This window comes from Lepidochelys kempii, chromosome 2 (genome assembly GCF_965140285.1).
Source record: "Lepidochelys kempii isolate rLepKem1 chromosome 2, rLepKem1.hap1, whole genome shotgun sequence".
NCBI classification, from domain to species: Eukaryota; Metazoa; Chordata; order Testudines; family Cheloniidae; genus Lepidochelys; species Lepidochelys kempii.
The window spans coordinates 9,339,103-9,360,178 of record NC_136381.1 but is presented as its reverse complement, the minus strand read 5'-3'; the positions used below and the strand labels follow the sequence as shown (position 1 = coordinate 9,360,178).

The 21,076-nt window shown below is 40.5% G+C and overlaps 1 protein-coding gene across 3 annotated transcripts in view; it reads right to left on the bottom strand.

The window, feature by feature from the left end:
* SLC45A4 (solute carrier family 45 member 4) overlaps positions 1 to 21,076 on the bottom strand; it is a 114,217-nt gene that overhangs the window by 11,213 nt on the left and 81,928 nt on the right. For 2 of the 3 annotated variants that reach the window (XM_073330014.2, XM_073330013.2), the window contains 2 exons: positions 6,259 to 6,447; positions 2,348 to 2,527 (listed from right to left, as the gene is read on the bottom strand). In XM_073330014.2, coding sequence (XP_073186115.1) covers positions 2,348 to 2,527; positions 6,259 to 6,447 — 369 coding nt within the window. The remainder of the gene's footprint in view (positions 1 to 2,347; positions 2,528 to 6,258; positions 6,448 to 21,076) is intronic. The other variant, XM_073330015.2, reaches the window with a different exon arrangement.

Genomic DNA, 21,076 nt, shown 5'->3' with positions numbered 1-21,076 from the left:
CATAACGGTGAAACTTGGCCCACTTTATTATTGTTTTGTCTGTCTTTTCTATTTAGACTGGAAGTACTTCCGGGAAGAGAATGCCTTATTACATGTTTGCAGAGTACCCAGTGCAACAGGGTCCTAATCTTGACTGGGTCCTCCTCTAAGTACTTTGGTAATACAAATACAGGCTGTCCTTAACTTTACGAAGTTTGACTTATGACAAACCTAGGGAGGCAACCTAGTGACAGAGGATGTGGAAAAAGCTAATGTACTCAATGCTTTTTTTGCCTCTGTTTTCACTAACAAGGTCAGCTCCCAGACTGCTGCGCTGGGCATCACAAAATGCGGAAGAGATGGCCAGCCCTCTGTGGAGATAGAGGCGGTTAGGGACTATTTAGAAAAGCTGGACGTGCACAAGTCCATGGGGCCGGACGAGTTGCATCCGAGAGTGCTGAAGGAATTGGCGGCTGTGATTGCAGAGCCACTGGCCATTATCTTTGAAAACTCGTGGCGAACCGGGGAAGTCCCGGATGACTGGAAAAAGGCTAATGTAGTGCCAATCTTTAAAAAAGGGAAGAAGGAGGATCCTGGGAACTACAGGCCAGTCAGCCTCACCTCAGTCCCTGGAAAAATCATGGAGCAGGTCCTCAAAGAATCAATCCTGAAGCACTTGCATGAGAGGAAAGTGATCAGGAACAGCCAGCATGGATTCACCAAGGGAAGGTCATGCCTGACTAATCTAATCGCCTTTTATGATGAGATTACTGGTTCTGTGGATGAAGGGAAAGCAGTGGATGTATTGTTTCTTGACTTTAGCAAAGCTTTTGACACGGTCTCCCATAGTATTCTTGTCAGCAAGTTAAGGAAGTATGGGCTGGATGAATGCACTATAAGGTGGGTAGAAAGCTGGCTAGATTGTCGGGCTCAACGGGTAGTGATCAATGGCTCCATGTCTAGTTGGCAGCCGGTATCAAGTGGAGTGCCCCAAGGGTCGGTCCTGGGGCCTGTTTTATTCAATATCTTCATAAATGATCTGGAGGATGGTGTGGATTGCACTCTCAGCAAATTTGCGGATGATACTAAACTGGGAGGAGTGGTAGATACGCTGGAGGGGAGGGATAGGATACAGAAGGACCTAGACCAATTGGAAGATTGGGCCAAAAGGAATCTGATGAGGTTCAATAAGGATAAGTGCAGGGTCCTGCACTTAGGACGGAAGAACCCAATGCACAGCTACAGACTAGGGACCGAATGGCAATGCAGCAGTTCTGCGGAAAAGGACCTAGGGGTGACAGTGGACGAGAAGCTGGATATGAGTCAGCAGTGTGCCCTTGTTGCCAAGAAGGCCAATGGCATTTTGGGATGTATAAGTAGGGGCATAGCGAGCAGATCAAGGGACGTGATCGTTCCCCTCTATTCGACATTGGTGAGGCCTCATCTGGAATACTGTGTCCAGTTTTGGGCCCCACACTTCAAGAAGGATGTGGATAAATTGGAGAGAGTCCAGCGAAGGGCAACAAAAATGATTAGGGGACTGGAACACATGAGTTATGAGGAGAGGCTGAGGGAGCTGGGATTGTTTAGCCTGCAGAAGAGAAGAATGAGGGGGGATTTGATAGCTGCTTTCAACTACCTGAAAGGGGGTTCCAAAGAGGATGGCTCTAGACTGTTCTCAATGGTAGCAGATGACAGAACGAGGAGTAATGGTCTCAAGTTGCAGTGGGGGAGGTTTCGATTGGATATTAGGAAAAACTTTTTCACTAAGAGGGTGGTGAAACACTGGAATGCGTTACCTAGGGAGGTGGTAGAATCTCCTTCCTTAGAGGTTTTTAAGGTCAGGCTTGACAAAGCCCTGGCTGGGATGATTTAACTGGGAATTGGTCCTGCTTTGAGCAGGGGGTTGGACTAGATGACCTTCTGGGGTCCCTTCCAACCCTGATATTCTATGATTCTATGAAACGGCACTTATGTTCTGAATTGACACCCTGATGCGACTTACGATCATTGGTTTCGACTTTACGATGCTCAGTCTCACAATGGAGCGCATTGTGGTTCTGAGTTACGATGCAATTTACAGGAACCAATTATGTCGTAAGTCCGAGGATTGCCTGTAATCATATGATGCTTTATCCTAACTCCACTTGCAAGTATTATTTTGCGATAGCCAGGATTCACATAGATGTTCTCTTCATATAAAGTATCAAGACCCTCCAGACTGGGATGACTATGAGGCAGTACCGACACGAGGAGCAAGTTCAGTGAACATCGAGAGCTAATCTTTCAATGAAAGTCAGCTAAGTAATGACTTGTCAACTTCATGTAGATACAAAAACAGCAGGAGATATATAAGTGAACTGCATACCAGCTGAAAAGGCATGGATGTTGAGTGCCATGTCTTGTTCTTCGCTGTCCACCACATCCAGTAAATAGGCCCGAATTGGCCCCTCTGTTGCATCAGCACAAAAATCCAATACCACCACTCCAAGCACTGTGAGAACTATGCCAATGGGCTGCTTGTCTGGGACATCTCCAATGGCCAGACCTGTGAAAAAAACGGGGGGGTGGGTGGGGAAATCTTTAAGCATTTTATCCAAAAGGAGCAAACTACTCAAAAGCAAGGTTAATCTCCTTAAGAGAAAGGCAGCCAACACACTAACTGGAAACATTCCTTTACTCAATAAAATGGCCATTTCAGTTCTTTGGCACAGCTTCTTGCATAGTCTGGGACAGAAGGTATGTTTTTACATTTATGAGAATGACACTTGTTTCTCAAGAGTTTATCTGTTTTAAGCACCTCAGAAAGTATCAGCTACTATTTTTCATTTCTCATACATGTTATCCTCCAAAATCCAAAAGCAGTTTTTGGTGAAAGGCAGCCAGGTTAGAGAGGTCAGCATCCACAAAATTACATAACTGGTCAAAATACTGGTTATAAATGCAGTTATACTAGTTTCAGTTTTCCCCATTCAGTGTTGTAGATTGCACCCTTCAATATAGAGCACTCCTAGATGATCCCGCTGGTGTAAGCTACACTAATGGTACATTCCAAAAGTGGGAATGTGCAGAGCCCACTCAAACAATACTGCTTCTGTGTTTTAAAAAGAATCCTATGGAACATATTGAGCATGATGCTATTACATGCATCTCTGTTCCCTTGGCAATACTGCGACAGCCCCCCCATAGTGACAAAAGGGTAATAATTAGGGCTGTCAAGTGATTAAAAAAATTAATCATGATTAATCGCACTGTTGAATAATAGAATACCATTTATTTAAATATTTTGGGATGTTTTCTACATTTTCAAATATATGGATTTCAATTACAACACAATACAAAGTGTACAGTGCTCACTTTATATTTATTTCTGATTGCAAATACCTGCACTGTAAAAAACAAAAGAAATAGTATTTTTCAAGTACTGTAATGCAATCTCCATCACGAAAGTTGAATTTTCAAATGTAGAATTATGTACAAAAAATAACTGCATTAAAAAATAATACAATGTAAAACTTTAGAGCCTACAAGTCCACTCAGTGCTACTTCTTGTTCAGCCAATCACTAAGACAAACAAGTTTGTTTACATTTGCAGGAGATGCTGCTGCCCGCTTCTTGTTCACAATGTCACCTGAAAGTGAGAACAGGCATTTGCATGGCACTGTTGCAAGATATTTACATGCCAGGTGTGCTAAAGATTCATGTCCCTTCATGCTTCAACCCCCATTCCAGAGGGCATGCGTTCATGCTGATGACAGGTTCTGCTCGATAACAACCCAAAGCAATACGGACTGATGCATGTTGACTTTCATCATCTGAGTCAGATGCCGCCAGCAAAAGGTTGATTTTCTTTTTTGGTGGTTTGGGTTCTGTAGTTTCTGTATCGGAGTGTTCCTCTTTTAAGACTTCTGAAAGCATGCTCCACACTTTGTCCCCCTCAAATTTTGGAAGACACTTCAGATTCTTAAACCTTGAGTCAATTGCTGTAGCTATCTTTAGAAATCTCACATTGGTACCTTCTTTGCGTTTTGTCAAATCTGCAGAAGTGTTCTTAAAATGAAGAACATGTGCCGAGTTATCATCCATTACTACTACAACATGAAAGATATGGTAGAATGTGGGTAAAACAGAAGAGGAGACATACAATTCCCCCCCAAGGAGTTCAGTCACAAATTTAATTAACACATTTTTTTTTTAAAACGCATGTCATCAGCATGGAAGCATGTCCTCTGGAATGGTGGCCAAAGCATGAAGGGGCATACGAATGTTTAGCACATCTGGCACGTAAATACCTTGCAATGTGGGCTACAAAAGTCCCATGCGAACGCCTGTTCTCACTTTCTGTAAATAAGAAGTGGGCAGCATTATCTCCCATAAATGTAAATAAACTTGTTTGTCTTAGCGATTGGCTGAACAAGAAGTAGGACTGAGCGGACTTGTAGGCTCTAAAGTTTTTGCATTGTTTTGTTTTTGAGTGCAGTTATGTAACAAAGCAAAACGACATTTGTAAACTGCACTTTCACAACAAAGATTGCACTTGTATGAGGAAAACAGAAAAATACTATATTATTTTTACAGTGCAAATATTTGTAATAAAAATAATATAAAGTGAACAGTGTATACTTTGTATTCTGTGTTGTAATAAGAAAAGGAGTACTTGTGGCACCTTAGAGACTAACCAATTTATTTGAGCATAAGCTTTCGTGAGCTACAGATCTCATGAAAGCTTATGCTCAAATAAATTGGTTAGTCTCTAAGGTGTCACAAGTACTCCTTTTCTTTGTGCGAATATAGACTAACACGGCTGTTACTCTGAAACGTGTTGTAATAGAAATAGATATATCTGAAAATGTAGAAAAACATCCACAAATATTTAATACATTTCAATTGGTATTCCATTGTTTAACAGTGATTAAAACTGCGATTAATTTTTGTGAGTTAACTGCAATTAAGTAATAATTACTTTAAAAAAAAGTATTCTCAAAGTTTGAAAACACAGACCACTTTGATTGATTTAGTAAAAAATGTAATCACAAGAAGATTGCCAAGAAAAGTTTTAGCTGATGCATTAAGCTATGTTTGCCAATATCAACAGATGCAGACCTAAACTAACATGCAGAGGTATCTTAAATCAGAATGAGCTTCCTCTCTATCTAGATAAATCTATTAGGCGGCCTGCAGTCAGATGGCTATTACAAATTTGCAGGGGGAAAAGGAATAGCAGGAGCAGAGAGAGACAACTAGCGGACAAAGCAACAAGCACATCATATATTACCCATTCCTCCAAGTATTAACATTTTCTTGCAGGGACTAAGTCTAAGAAAACTGGTAGAGCAAAGCAATGGAAGCTGCTGATGTCTAATAAGTAGACATGATTTGTTTATGAACAGGAAGAGTTTTTATCCTGGGCAAGCTGTAGGAAGTTAAAAACATCACATGGTGGGTCAGTCAAGCTTTGGAAAGGTAAAATGCTGACCCACTGTCAAATGCTCAGTTCACTTCCTACAATATTAAGACTTCTGTTAAAAATAGAGCTGCATCTACCACACAAATAAGAGCAAAAGAGTTATGGCTCGGTTCCTTGCTATTGTATCAATCCAAAGGTGATGTAAATGTTTGCCCAAATTTTACTTGCTGCTGCCAGTCCCATACTAAATTTCACAAAGATTCTCAGATCCTAGATTAAATCTTGTAGTAAACTATGTTCTAAGCAAACAGTTTATTTTTAACAACTTTGATGAGGACTCAGAAAAAATTATTTTCCCACATACAGTTTCTGATAAACAAATATTAACAGTGTTCTGGACATTTTCAATACCAGGACTAAGAAAAGAACAAGAAAAAGTGAAAAGATAATTTTTGAAATAATGCTGGAAACAGGATGTGTTGCCAGATATGCATTAAAGGGAAAATGGATCACAACAGGAAACATTTCCCTGTGAACAGGTTGCTACAGTTTTCCCATGTCAAGAACTGGCTGAATTCATCTCAGCATCTGCAAATAGCTGGCAACCACGATTAATGACTAGGTATTAACAGTTACAGCTAGGCTTGCAACACATCTACTCTAGTATTTAGCACTGTACTGTGATTTTTTAAAGAGAAGAAACAACAAAGTTTGGGATAGTTCACATGTTAGAAATCTCAAGACTATATACTAATTTAGTACTAAACATCATTTAAATCAATCAACCGCATATCATCTCAGTTTCTTATAGAAATGTCTTAGATCCAAGACTGTAGCAAAATAGGAAGGCAAGTGATTTCCCCATTATTTACCTATAACAGAGCCATTAAGGAAAAGTGCAACACCAAAGAGGACACCAATGCAGAGAGCAAGAATAAAAGGCCGCCGGCGGCCCCAGCTCAGCGTGCAGCGGTCACTAGCCGAACCTATGAGTGGAGTGAAGATCAGGCCCAGGATGGGGCTAAGGAACCAAGTGAGGCTGTAGTATTGTTCAGGAAGACCTAAAACAAAGACAAAGAGGGTTCACAGATTACATGCTGGGCAATGAACATTTTAGATCTAACAGGATTTCTAGGTTTATGAAAAGGTATAATACATGAACAATACATCTGTCTCCAGTAATCACTCTCCTGAATGCACAACTGCCATTAGATTCCCTAAAATTATGGAACTTTAACTGGCAGAGAACTCACAGGAGTTAAAAGGGTATATTTTCAACGTAAAACCCACATGCAGCATGAAGACTACAGTTAACATATCCGAACTGCTGAAATAAAGGTTATAAAATGAGTAGCATTATTTAGGAGTCAGTGGGGAGATTTAATTAGTCAATGCCATCCAAAAGGCTATTCTGATTTTTGCATACATAGGAAATCTGACCCTGTAGGGAGAGCAAAATAGAGGAGTCCGTGTCAGCTGTGTAGGAGTTTAGCAATAGGATTTTTGGACTTTACTTGTACATGGACATATAAAAACCGCAGTGAGCCTTCTGACATTCTTGAAGAATTACCTGTAGGCCACTGCGTCTGGTATTTCCCCTTCTTGCAGAACTATTAATGCAAAACTATTGTGATAACCAACTGATGCAAGTCTGAGAAAAGCAACATGCAGGGCTACTAAAGCTTTAATGTCTCGAGACCTATAGACAGTTTTACAGCCATATAAGTGTTCCTTTTCCCATAGAACCCTCACCAAGCAGTATATATTCCCCTGTGCTCAGTTTTTGAAAACTGGACTTATTTATAAATATCTTAAAGTGTTAAAATGAAACCAGTGCTCTACTCATTGCTGTGCTTATAATTTTGTACCAAATGGTTTATTCGGGATAAAATTGAACAATGGACAAAAAGCAATTATTTGCTAGACTTCAGAATGGATAAATAGGTTGCTCCTCTCTAAAACCAAAAGGGTTTTTTTGTATTGCTTTTTTTTTTAGGTTTCAGAGTAGCAGCCGTGTTAGTCTGTATTCGCAAAAAGAAAAGGAGTACTAGTGGAGCCTTAGAGACTAACCAATTTATTTGAGCATAAGCTTTCGTGAGCTACAGCTCACTTCATCGGATGCATTCAGATGAAGTGAGCTGTAGCTCACAAAAGCTTATGCTCAGATAAATTTGTTAGTCTCTAAGGCACCACTAGTACTCCTTTTCTTTTTTTTTTTTTAAATTTTTCAAAAAAATTGAGTTCTGTATTCAGGACTGAGGGGGGGGAAGTGAAATGGGTTTACCTGGGAAAAAGCTGGTGCAAGTGATAAATAACATCTGGAGAAAGACAAGTGAATGGAAGGAAGGAGACAAAAAAACAAAACAAAAAAACAAAACAAAAACCACAGCCCACACACCAAAGGAAAAAAAAGCCTGCTACCCACATTTAGTGTGAGTAATACTGTCCTGCAGCCTATAGATGGCTGGAGTGCTTCAGAGCAGTTGTTACATTCAGTCAGAGTCTGTTCAGAAGTGTTCTCCCTCTTTAATACAGCACTACCTCATATACTCTTTTGACACAATTTATAACAAAGCAATATGGGCAACAGTCCAATGTTTATTGTCTAAGTAGCACGGAGCCTAAAAATACCAATATTCTAATGCTAAAGAAAAATACTCAATTCAAAACCATAGGTAGTGATCACAACTGTTTGATCTTTACCATTGAGATCAAGCTGCACTTCATGTTTTCATCCTGTGGGTATTAGTTATCAAGTGGGATTATGGCAATCATTCAGAAAAACCCACATGGTAGTTCAGGAAAGTCTAATCTCATTGCTATTTAAAGTACCATCGAATCTTGACTAACATGATGACTTGTTCTATGAGAAGTTGGTTTCCCAAGAGAGCAGGAAAGAGTGTAGTGGTACAGTGAATAAGCTATATAGACAGAGAATTTAGTTGTTGCTTACTAAAGAAGGGTATTTCATCCTAAAGGCTCTCAGCGATGATCGGAAGCCAAGAACCTCTGTGATGGGACCAGCTTTTGCCCACTGTAACAAGTTCACAACCACAGCTGCTTGGTCCAATATTGGGCTATTAAGATCATGCACTCTTCTGAGCTTTGTCACGACTTCTGCTACTAGTGGAAAGGCACACCGAAGCTTTCTTCCCAGTGGATGGAGCAGGCACTCTTTGATAATAGTATTTTCTTGGTTGGAGCTGAAGACCAGCAGCTTCCTGTTCAAGTGACTGGCAGAGATCCACCTCCAACATCCTCCACTAGAAGAGGATCTAGTCTCTCCTTGATGTAGATACCACTCATATGGCTTAAATTAGCTTGCAGTTGCGTTCACCTTCTGTGCTAGCTATGAGATAGTTGCCTATGGGACAAAGCTCAGAGAGACGTGCCAAGGGAACTACAAATAGAGGGGGCTGAGAGACCAAGTGTTCACACCATGGCTCATGCTGCCACCTGCTGGCTTTTGCTTAGCTTTTCTGACAGGCTGATGAGGTCTTGGATATTGGCCATGGGCAGGAAGGCTTTGAGTTGAGCTACACCTAGAAGGGAGCATCAAGATCTTCTGGGACATGTAAAGTCTACCTCCCAGTTTTCAGGGACAATTAGAAGTTAACAGCTCTGATCTGGACTCTCCCCAATCTCTGCTCGGACTACAGCTCTAGCTTGCATCTACACCCGCCAGCTCCCCTTCTATTACTGGTAGAGCACTGCACAAAGTCCGTCATTAGGGGTGCACTCACACAGAAGTAGGTCTTAGGATACAGTCCTGCCTGGGGGCCAGCCTCTGCTTGCACACTGGTTTTATACCAGTGTTAATTCCTTTGGCATCAATAGTTTACTCCAGTATGAGAGCAGAATCAGGCCCTGAATGTTTAACATGTACCAAACCAGACCATACAAAATGTTAACACTTATGCATGCCTGATCTATTGCACACGCTGGGGCTAATTTAATGCAGAAACCAACGCACAGGAGGAGGAAATTTTTCAGCACAAGAATGTACAAAGCTCAAACCCAGACAGGTTTTTAAGTCTCTTATGGTTGGATGACTTTTTGCACCCACTACATACCTGCAAGACATAAGAAGAGAAGGAAACGCCCAGCACTGTTTTACTCACTAGAAATCCTCTTTCGTCAGGTTAGCCCTGCATCAGTGGTTCATGTCATGTAATGCTGCTTGTTATAACAAGTATTACCTTAAAAGACATCCAGTAATTACAGATTCATTAACATAACTGGTCTGTGCAGAAGTCACCATGACACGAAACAAGTCAAATGCCACAAGCCTTTTGAACGTGTGTATGCTGGAAAGAGTTTAAATTTTGAGCTTCAAAACTGGGTAATTTTTGTTTTGGGACATTAAGCCTTTCTGAGTTGACTCAGAAGTCAATAAATCTATTTAAAGCCAAAAAGAAAGTGTTGCATGCTAACCATAAAACTTCACCAAACAAACGCATCTGAAGACATCCAAAGCTAGCAAAGTTTCAATTTCTTACATTGACAAATATCGACCTATTTGAAGTCAAAGAAATGTACCACATATGTAGGTACAACAGTACATAAAAATTCAGAGACTCTCTTAACTGAAGGATGGAATACCAGAGGAAAGGAACTTGATACGGCATTAACTTGTATACCAATCTTTAATCCGATCTGAACTGATCACCCAGGTACAAAATTAAAACCCACTTTTAAACCTTTTCTGTCAGCTGCAATAGAATTTGCACTTCTCTAAATTTTACAGACAGGGAACTTAATTTGCATGTTTTGAAACAAGGTTAATGAATTGCACAGAAAGGTTACTGAACTGTTGCACAAGTGTCACAAGATCCTTAAAAAACCAAAAACCAAAACAAACTGATTTTATTGCTCGCATTACTGCTTTCTGTTTACTACTTGCGAGGTCAGCTTGTTTCTGTACATTATATAAATGATGTAATAGTCAAAAGTCAGGCTAAGACAAATAGCTGTGATGGAAGTTTACAGTCTTAGTTGCCAAAAGCTAGGCTCCTAAATCCACATATAAGAGGCACTGAAAACCCTCATTTTCAAGAGTTTCAGAAGGGGCTCAGTACTTCTGGGGGGGAAAAAATAGGCCATTTAGATACCTAAAGTAAATATGGTTTTAGATGTCCAACTTTGAAATTTTTCAGGAAACTACTTTTTAGTAGCCAGAATATTCTTCTTTAGAAATATAAAGGCTTGTGCAAAACTTGAGCCACGAACAAGAGAAAAATTAAGAAGTACAACTCCTGTTTTTCTGCAGAGCTGTCAAGGCACCTAAAACTTGAATGGGTCAAAGGTAACTTCATAGAAATTGCTTCAACAGTGATTTGACCATTGTACATTTATTTAGTGGTCAGAAGAAAGGAAACCTTAGACTGCAGCTGCACCTTATCTTGTCTGACTAATCACATTGCAGTGCCAACACTACCAGGCTCTACCATTACAGTTCAGCTGCCACATGTGAACCTTGCATCCACCCTGCTGTTTGCAGGTCAGAAGTTTGCAACAGCACTTCTCTTCCCATGCAGATTCACAGTGGACAGAGAAAGGCATGTCTGACTTCCCCAAACATTGAAAGTATGCCTATGCCGGGAGGAAGCCTCTCAGGCTGGCCTGACAGGGTGGTGTTGGCAGGACTCACACTAATGCACTAAAAATAGCAACATGGACTTTGCATGCTTGAGAGCCCAAGCAGCAGAGGGAGGGGATGGGTTTGGGCACCTGAGCTCCAACGTCACAGCAACTTCCAGACTATGATTTTTAGCATGCTAGGGCAAGTCCCACAAACACAAGACTGTTGCCCCAGGCTGTGAGGCTGACTCCCAGATGCAGTCTAGACATAGCTTGCTAATTCAACAGTGCTCCTAATCTTAACAGGCCACAGTGGTAAGACTCCTCAAGACATCCCTCCTAGATGTTCTTCATAAAGTCCAAACTATCTGCATGCCTAAGGGATTTTATTTTTTGAGGAACAGAGAGCGGGCAGCACGGTGGGGGCGGGGGACTTTCAAAAATAGCATCTTGGTCACTCCAGTAGCGCTAGGGTTTGTATAGGAAGGCATTTTATGTTACAGTGAAAAGACTAAAAGACACTTTTGGAGCAGTTCCTGGCAAGAGTAACTCATATGTTAGGATAGAAGTAGAAACAATCTGTCACAGTATTTTCACGTGCGTGTGCATACACACATATATACCGTTCGGAGAAAATAAACAGAGGGAATTTGAAAGGACAAAGCTGAAGTGCCGCAAAATGTTAGGTGCCTCTTAACAAGTATGGTCCCTGCTCAGGAGATGATATGTCACATTTAGACACTGCAAAGTGAGGATCAAACACACCACAGAGGAGGTAAGAAGGGGGAAAATGATATTACAGATACTTATGAAGGCACATGGGCATCCCGATTGTTCAATTTTTTGCATTCTTCTCTCCCCTTTACAGGCAAGATTTAAATAAGGTGAGTAAGATGGCATGTTGAACATGTCCAGCCGTAAGGAGAGAAGATGAAGGGAGTACCTTCTTAAAGTTTTTGGCACTGAAAAATTCCCTACTGTGTTGTGCTGGAGAATATTCATTACCACCATCTAGTGGTAAAAAAGGCAGCCACGTGGCATTTTAAGTGAATTTCAGATTAGCAGCCCTATAGATTCCAGTTCTCTACAGGTACACAGAGGCAGACATTTTGACTGAACTTGGAATGAGTACCACACTGTACAAGATTAGTTCATCTATTCCTACCCAGTCACTGGTCCTTTCAGCTGAGTCTTGCTAAGTGAAAATTTCTGTCAATTGCTATATTCAGCAGGGAACTGGACTGTAATAAGTTCGTGATTGAGCTTATATGGGCCAAACGAGCTATCAGACAGTAAGCATTTTTAGTCAGATGGGGCTTGAATTGGGGAACCAAGAGGTGAAAGCACCTGCATCCTGTTACCAATCCCATGAGCTGTCTGGTGCTGTTCCTTGATTATAATCCTTTTGCCTGGAATTTTCCACTATTGTGTTTGTCCTGTCAGGGAATAGGATCCAAACTTTATGCTTTGTGACCATTAACAGTCATGCACTGAGCTAGGCAACACTTGTAATTGTTTTTGATTTTTCCGTTGACCTCTTGGGGGGAAAAAAGTAATTCAGGTACTGTTATTTAGCAGTCAGCGAAAAAACACAAATACTGAAGAGGAAAAAATACCCTGGATAAACAAGCTCTCGCACTGGCCCCATGAGCTCACAGTGTGGAGAAGGTTAGAAGTCCTACACAACTCAGTGAAAAAAAACAATTGCATTTCTATTAGCAGCTACCACTGCCACTGAGACGCTTGCAACATGGCATTTCCCAGCAAGCTATCAACAAACAGGACACTGGCTCCCAGTAAATAAGTTTTTGTTTTTTCCCCAGACAAAAAAAAAGCCCAACAATAGTGGGACCAGCACTGCTCCTGGTTCACAGGAAATGCTTGCTGTGTCACCACTAGTCTGAGGGCTGTATGAGGTCACAAGTTGCATGGAAGAAAGACTAAGTCACATGCAGCAGTTTCTATTCAAAGTCTCTTTCTGATAAAGTTCTATGGGGGAAAAATAGCTCCTTGTAAGTATAAAACAAAAGATCTGACATGGGAATAGGAATTTAGCTTCTATTTTCACCTGTCAAATTATCACCTAGAGATTTGCTTGTATTCTTGGTATAACCAAAAATCAGAACCAAAGAGAAATAAACACCAGACAAGTATATGTGCACATAACATAAAAAGCCGTTGTGTTTTGCAAATACTATGCATTCTGCACTACTGTCCCTTAATTAAAATACTGAATTTTGCTCAATATTGGCAATAATCCTTTACCTAGTTAAGTTTTCCAGACCAGTTGTTACAGACCTTGTATTTTGTTACTGTAACAACAAACAGTACTAAGACAAGATCAATAAATATTTGTCAATCTCAACACAAAAATAATTTTCAAAAGCCTGAAAATAAGTGTAAAAAACCCTCAATGTCTGCACATATTCTCATTAGAAGAGAATTTTATAGAGCAGTGTCAGCTTTGTTAATTTCTTCCTCTTTCAGAGGGTTTGTATAAAGAATGGGGCTTCTGAGAGAAGAATGCAATTTTAAATAAAGGTTTTTATATTCCTTCCCTTTGAATTAGGCAAATATTTTTAATGTTAAGCTGTAACTCATTCATTATTTCCCCAAAGACAATGGGAACATGGAGGTTGCCAGAAGATTGCATGCTCACCCTGGTGAGCATTATTTTCACTATGAATCTTTATCAGAAACATTAAACGGACTATACCCCTCTACTCTTCATATGAAACCTCCTTGTAACATTCCTGCAAATCAGATGGTTCAATCTCAGAAGGTTTAGGGTTCAAAATAGACTCTGAACTACCTAGCAGGTTCCCTTTACCTGGAGTAGTCATCTCCCGTGATCTGCTACTCCTGATATGCTCAGGGGAGGGATGCAGGCCAGTTCCCACCTCTCCTGGAAACTTCAGAAGTTGTCTTCCCCATTATTCACCCCAGATTCCTATCCTCCCCATAAATGATTCTTTCCATTCCTCTCTAATTCTCCTATTGATTCTGTTCTCTTAATCCCCCACCCCCAATGACAGTCCCATTTATCTGATTCATTCTGTGTTACTCTACTGGCATGTCCCATAACTGATTCTCCCTTCTCGCCATGAAGGAAGCCGCTCCATGTCTGAAAATCACTTGGGTCTGTGAACTTGACATCACTAGTAGCGGCAAGAGGACTGGCTTGGAACCAGGCAGAGGGCATAGCATTCTTCAATCAGCCTACCATCCGTTCGACTCTGAGATCACTACTGAGGTGAGGCTGACTGGTCTGTAGCTCCCTGGATTCTCCTTTTTTTTAAAAAATGGGAACTATATTTGCCTTTTTCCAATCGCCCTGGACCTTCCCCAAGCACCATGAGTTTTCAAAGATAATGGCCTATGCTCTGCAGTCACATCAGCCAACTCCTCAGCACCCTCTGATGCATTAGATCTGGACCCATGGACTTGTCCATGTCCGGCCCCCCACCCGCCCTCAAAAAACACAAATCAGCAAAGGCTCTGAAATCTGTAGCTCTGACAGTAATAATCAGTTTGCATCCTGGTGCCTAATGAGCTGAAACAAACTAGAAATTAAATTTAATTCAACCCCCTAGCTTGTTAAACCGGCAGTTATTGACAAGTTCCTTTTGACCTTTCAGCAAGAGCAGCATGAGGATCTAAAGAAGAATGTTAACTCCAGATACAAACACTTTAAACAAGAATCCCTGAAAGCTGACAGACCTCCCAACATCTGAGGGGTGTTGGTTGTATGCTCCATGACCTACAAGTTACACCTAACCAGCCCCTCAAGATTAAGTTCATAACCTAGGTCTAATTGTGCCTAGAAGGCACAGGAGACTGCCGGTTACTGGCAGTTCAGAAAAGCTACAGATACACAAGGACTTAAAGGTCACATACAGCAGTACAACGAGTATGCAGTGCACATTGGTTTATAGCTGCACATATGTTTATGTGAATGCAGCAGTCAGAAAATTAATTTTCTGCACTGTAATCTCTCTCTCACACACACACACACAGGATGGAATTAAAATGCATAACCTGTGCATGATGCCCCACTTATACTCCACATGCGCCATATGCAAGACTGGAGTATTTAGCACCATTCTGTCTCACTGCAAGATTAGACAATTACCGTGATGTGTGTCGCCTGCAGATATGCAGCATCCCAGTTTACCCAAAGCTCAATTGTGAGTTTTTTGGTCACAATTTCACATTTAGAAACAGGAGCGTTCCAGTTAAGGATATAATTTAATAAGCTAGAGGAACACAAGAAAATCTTATTTATAATTTAAAAGCTTGCAATACTGATCAATAATATAAACTCTTATTTACCGCATTGATTAACATATTATTGTCCCTGAATAGGATTATACACTTTCTCATTGGAGAAACTTTTAAAGCCAAGTCATCTCTGCAATATAGCTACCTTTTTGCATCAAGGACTTTAAACTGTATACAACTAGAAATACTAAATTTACTTGAGAGGTCAAATTAGATCATCAGTGAAGAAGGGAAGCCAATGATTGTTCATCAGGTTAGAAGGTTTAGGAAACTAGTGCAGACCATTGAGGACGCTGCTTGCAGCTTTTAGGTTTGCCAAAGCCCCTCAATTGGATTCCGAATGGTCTTCCTTTAATAGGTGACCAGATGTCCTGTTTTTAAAGGGACAGTCCCATTTTTTTTTTCCTTATATAGGCACCTATTACCCCAAACCCCCTGTCCCATTTTTCCCCCACAGTTGCTATCTGGTCACCCTATCCTTTAAGAATATGAGTAGGCAATTCCTGGGATCTTCAGTTACATGAAGTGTTCATTTTTCAGTTAGGTATAACAAGATTCTCTCTCACATTTACAGAGTGTTTTCCTTTCCAAAGGATCCCCAAATTTGTAAACTGCACACATAATGGAATAACTTTAACACGAACGCAGCCACTGTTTGAATGGATGGCAACAACTCAACATAGAAGGAAGTGGGGGTAGAGTGAAGGGGATATTTTTGCCAAGGACATCAGGGGAAAACTAATCCTACGAAGACATCTCACTGCAGGGCAATTATGAGCTTCTCTCCCCCTCCCAAGATCTCATCTGACAGACCCATGCACAGAGACAGGACAAATCTGACTGTTCCGGGAGGGTTAGGACAAACAAGATTCCCATCTCAACATGACATACAACTACTTAGTGCCTGCCAAGCAAGCTACTAGCCTGCACTTAGTCTTGGATACGCTGACCAAACAATACACATTAGCCAAGGCTGAAGAGGCAGAGCAAGCAGATGGAGGGCAGGTCTACACTTAAAAACCTGCAGTAGCACAGCTGCACTGCTTTATTGAAGAGGCTACTACGCAGACGGGAGAGCTTCTCCCGGCAGCATAGTCAGGTGGTAGCTGTGTTGATGGGAGACACTTTCCTGTCGACATAGGGCTACCTACACCAGGAGGTTAGGTCAGTATAATTACGTCGCTCAGGGGTGTGAAAAATCCACACACCCCGAGTGACATAGTTACACTAGTATTTTGTAGCATAGACTCGGCCTGCGTGGAGCCTAAGGCAAGAGTTTAGTAAAGGCACAGGTAGGCATGTTATTTATTCCTTTTGTTACTTGATATTTACAAGGAAACAAAGACCAGTTTTTATTTTCAGTCTCGGGTTGTTTGCATTGGTGAGACTAGGCATCTAGGATACAGAAATGCCAGATCACAGCAGCAGCCAGTCTTTGAAGGAGTGACATACAAATAATGCACCCACACTTTTTTTGGAATTGTAAATTGCCATAAATATAAAGGGAAGGGTAATCACCTTTCTGAATACAGTGCTATAAAATCCCTCCTGGCCAGAGGCAAAATCCTTTCACCTGTAAAGGGTTAAGAAGCTAAGGTAACCCTGCTGGCACCTGACCCAAAATGGCCAACGAGGGGACAAGATTCTTTCAAATCTGGGGGGCGGGAACACAAAGGGTTTGAGCTGTCTGCGCAATGCTTTTGCCGGGAACAGATCAGGAATGCAAGCCTTACAACTCCTATAAAGTGAGTAAGTAATCTAGCTAGAAAATGTGTTAGATTTTCTTTTGTTTAATGGCTTGTAAAATAAGCTGTGCTGGAGGGAATGTATATTCCTGTTTGTGTGTCTTTTTCTAACTTATGGTTTTGCCTAGCGGGATTCTCTATGTTTTGAATCTGATTACCCTGTAAGGTGTTTACCATCCTGATTTTACAGAGGCGATTCTTTTACCTTTTCTTTAAATTCTTTTAAGAACCTGATTGATTTTTCATTGTTCTTAAGAACAAAGGGTTTGGGTCTGTGTTCACCTGTACCAACTGGTGAGGATTATTATCAAGCCTTCCCCAGGAAAGGGGGTATAGGGCTTGGGGGATATTTTGGGGAAAGACGTCTCCAAGTGGTCTCTTTCCCTGTTCTTTGTTTAAAGCGATTGGTGGTGACAGCATACTGATCAAAGACAAGGCAAAGTTTGTACCTTGGGGAAGTTTTTTAACCTAAGCTGGTAAGAATAAGCTTAGGGGGTCTTTCATGCAGGTCCCCACCTCTGTACCCTAGAGTTCAGAGTGGGGAAGGAACCTTGACAGAAATCATATTTAGAATCCTGGTTGAATAATTGTAAAATGCCACTTTTTTACTGAATGTAATGTTGTAGCCATGTTGGTCCCAGGATATTAGAGAGAGACAAGGTGCGTGAGGTAATCTCTCTGGTTCTGTATAAACTCAAAAGCTTCTCTCTCTCATATATACAAACAGCAGTTGGTCCAATAAAAGATATTACCTCACCCAACTTTTCTCTGACCTTTTTACCGAGTATCGTTTTCCTCTGTGTATTTAGAGTACTATTTATTTTAGAGCCAACATAGCTAAGAGGGAGAGAGATGGGGTTTTTTCTTCTTAGGTAGCACCAGAATTGTTTACTAAATTCAAATTGGTCACACTTGTGCAATCTCACTGAAGGCCATGGCACTACAAAGGTATTATTAAAGCCATTATGAGTTTCTCAGGCATAGCTAAGGGCTTAATTTAGCATTTTTGTTATTGGTGAAGACACATGAGAAGGAAGAACCCAGCTGGAGACTCGTCCCAGAACAAATCTGAAAGGCTGGCAGCCAGAAAACATTTTCATCTGCAAGATGAGCAAGTTTGATATGGAATCAGAAATTCATGGGGAACTTGAGTGTCACAGTTCAGGGTTAGCTGCACCTTTGACCTGGTTTCCAGTTTCACCAAATAAACCCTTTCAGATGTCAGGCCCCTCATCTGCTCCTGTCTTGGAGTGATGAAGTGAGCTGTAGCTCACGAAAACTTATACTCACATGAATGTGTTAGTCTCTAAGGTGCCACAAGTACTCCTTTTCTTTTTTAAAAAAAAGGGGTACTTGTGGCACCTTAGAGACTAACCAATTTATTAGAGCATAAGCTTTCGTGAGCTACAGCTCACTTCATCAGATGCATATCGTGGAAACTGCAGCAGACTTTATATATACAGAGAGAATATGAACCAATACCTCCTCCCACCCCACTGTCCTGCTGGTAATAGCTTATCTAAAGTGATCATCAGGTGGGCCATTTCCAGCACAAATCCAGGTTTTGTGCTGGAAATGGCCCACCTGATGATCACTTTAGATAAGCTATTACCAGCAGGACAGTGGCGTGGGAGGAGGTATTGGTTCATATTCTCTCTGTATATATAAAGTCTGCTGCAGTTTCCACGATATGCATCTGATGAAGTGAGCTGTAGCTCACGAAAGCTTATGCTCTAATAAATTGGTTAGTCTCTAAGGTGCCACAAGTACCCCTTTTCTTTTTGCGAATACAGACTAACACGGCTGTTACTCTGAATCCTTTTCTTTTTGCGAATACAGACTAACACGGATGCTACTCTGAAACGTGTCTTGGAGTGGGATCCCACAATTCTCCTACTCAAATCAAGTAGCCCCTGAGATTATGTACCAGCTGTGTTGCTCAGCAGGCCCAACTGAAAAAAATCTCTTTTGGGAACTGTGACCAGTAGGTGAACAGAATGAACCAAACCAGCCTTTTAAAACCAAGTACACTACACTTTCTATAGGAGGAACAAAGCAGAACAAAAGAAAAAAGTATTTTTTTAAAAAAGAGAGTCTACACACGTCTTTACCTAAAGTTTAGATAAGTCTAGCTTCTAGGCACCCCCACTTCTGAGAACTGGGGTTCAGTCTGCTCTCCAAGCAGTCCCTGTCTCTTCCCCCTTGTACTTCAAGGGCATCATTTTTAATCTATTCCAGAGATCTTAGACTAGAATCACCCCATCTTTTTTCCTAGCTTGAGGCAAAGAGTGACCTTAGAAGGATTAAAGGCGGAGCTGATTCTGCGTGGATTCAAACCCTATCAAACAGCCATTGCTACTGTAATATACATTTATGAGGATTTTATTGTGAATTGTCATCATGCTGCAGCAACAACCTCCTGTCTTTTCTAAAGGCTTTAGGACTGACGTTTGGGTTGTTTATAATAGGGATAAACACACTGCCATTGGCCCAATTATTTTCTGTCCCAGTTGTGCTATCGGGATGCTCTACTGACTAAAGTCCACCAAACAAAAAACTCATTCCTAAATTTATTTAATTTAAAAATTTTTTGGCTGATTTAGACATTCCAGATGCATCAATCCTTTTAGCTCACTATTCAATGTGGATTTTTTTTTTTTAAAAAAAGAGGAAATTCTAAAATAATGTATACTAAGCTCCTAAAAAAAGAAGTACCTCTTTCTATGCCATTGCCTTTATTGCAGTTAACACCCCATATAGCCACATCAAGAGATGCACAAATCCTATTATTGCCTGTCCTATTATCTTAGACAAATGAACTGTGAGTTTTAGTTTGGATGCACGGTTTAATACTTAGACAATCGCTCCAGGAAAGTAGTACGGTACATTGGTTGTTAATTGAAATGTCATATGAATGGATGGCAATATACACTAATGGTGGTAAAAGCGCCATCATGTGTCGCATTTAAATTCAACAGATAAATAGCTTTTGTTTTGTCTGTCTTTTGCAAACAGTTCTCCCTCTCTAAAGCTACCAAGCATATTCAGCAACAGTCCCTTAGCTGCCTTCCTGCCCTTGGGAGGTAGAATCCATGTTAAAGCAAAGGAAGGAGGCTAATTAAAGAGGCAGAGTTCAAACTAAAAAAATTAATGTCTTGTAAGGCGGTTTATTGTAAAGTTTGAAGGAGGATGTGACAGGCTATTAGAGAGCAACACTAAGCTAACTGAAATATATTCCAAGAATAGTCTTTCTGGAGAAGTTTAAATGGTTTAATAGTTTTTATAATAAATCACTACTTAATACAATCTAGAATATTAAAAGGAACTTCAACTACATATATTTTGAACCGAACGTTCTTTTAAAAAAACAACAAAACACACCAAAAACAAAACACACAACCAAAAAAACAAACAAACAAAAAAAACACCCACATTTCAGTAGTAGTACAATTTACTGGAAAAAAAGTCAATTTTCCCATTAACCGGTTTTTGGTGGTCAGTGGAGAAAGTTAAGCAATATTTTGTGTTAGTTAACGTGTATATTTCTTCACTAAGAGAACATCCATCTTGAAAGTAATCTTTTTGGCCACATTCTGTCAATAATTAAGATCTACAATTTGGCAAAAGGCATAAATGTGGCAAAATGCCCAATTCTGCAACCCTTAAAGGAGTAATCCTTATATGCATGAGTCCCATCTTAGTCACTAAACCTACTCACCTAAGTAAGGAAATCAAGAGGGTAGCTAGTTTCCTAAACTTAGAAATGCATTAAAAAGTACTGCAGTTTTAAAAGTGTATTAAAACTCAGGACAGTCCTAGCCGAACTGGGGCTGTTAGCAGGTATGTTTATTGTACGCTATATGTCATTGAACAAATTTTTTTTGCATTGATGTTTTAAACTGAACAGTAGCAGGGCACATAATCTGAAATTAGAGAGATTGACAGTAATGTTACCATCTGTTCCTAATTTTTGAAAGTCAGTGTAAATCAAGCAAGCTATGCATACACTTCATACTGGGAAGGCCTCAACACTAAGCCATCTATTCTCTGCTTTGTGGCAACAGAATTGCAGAAAACTTTGTTC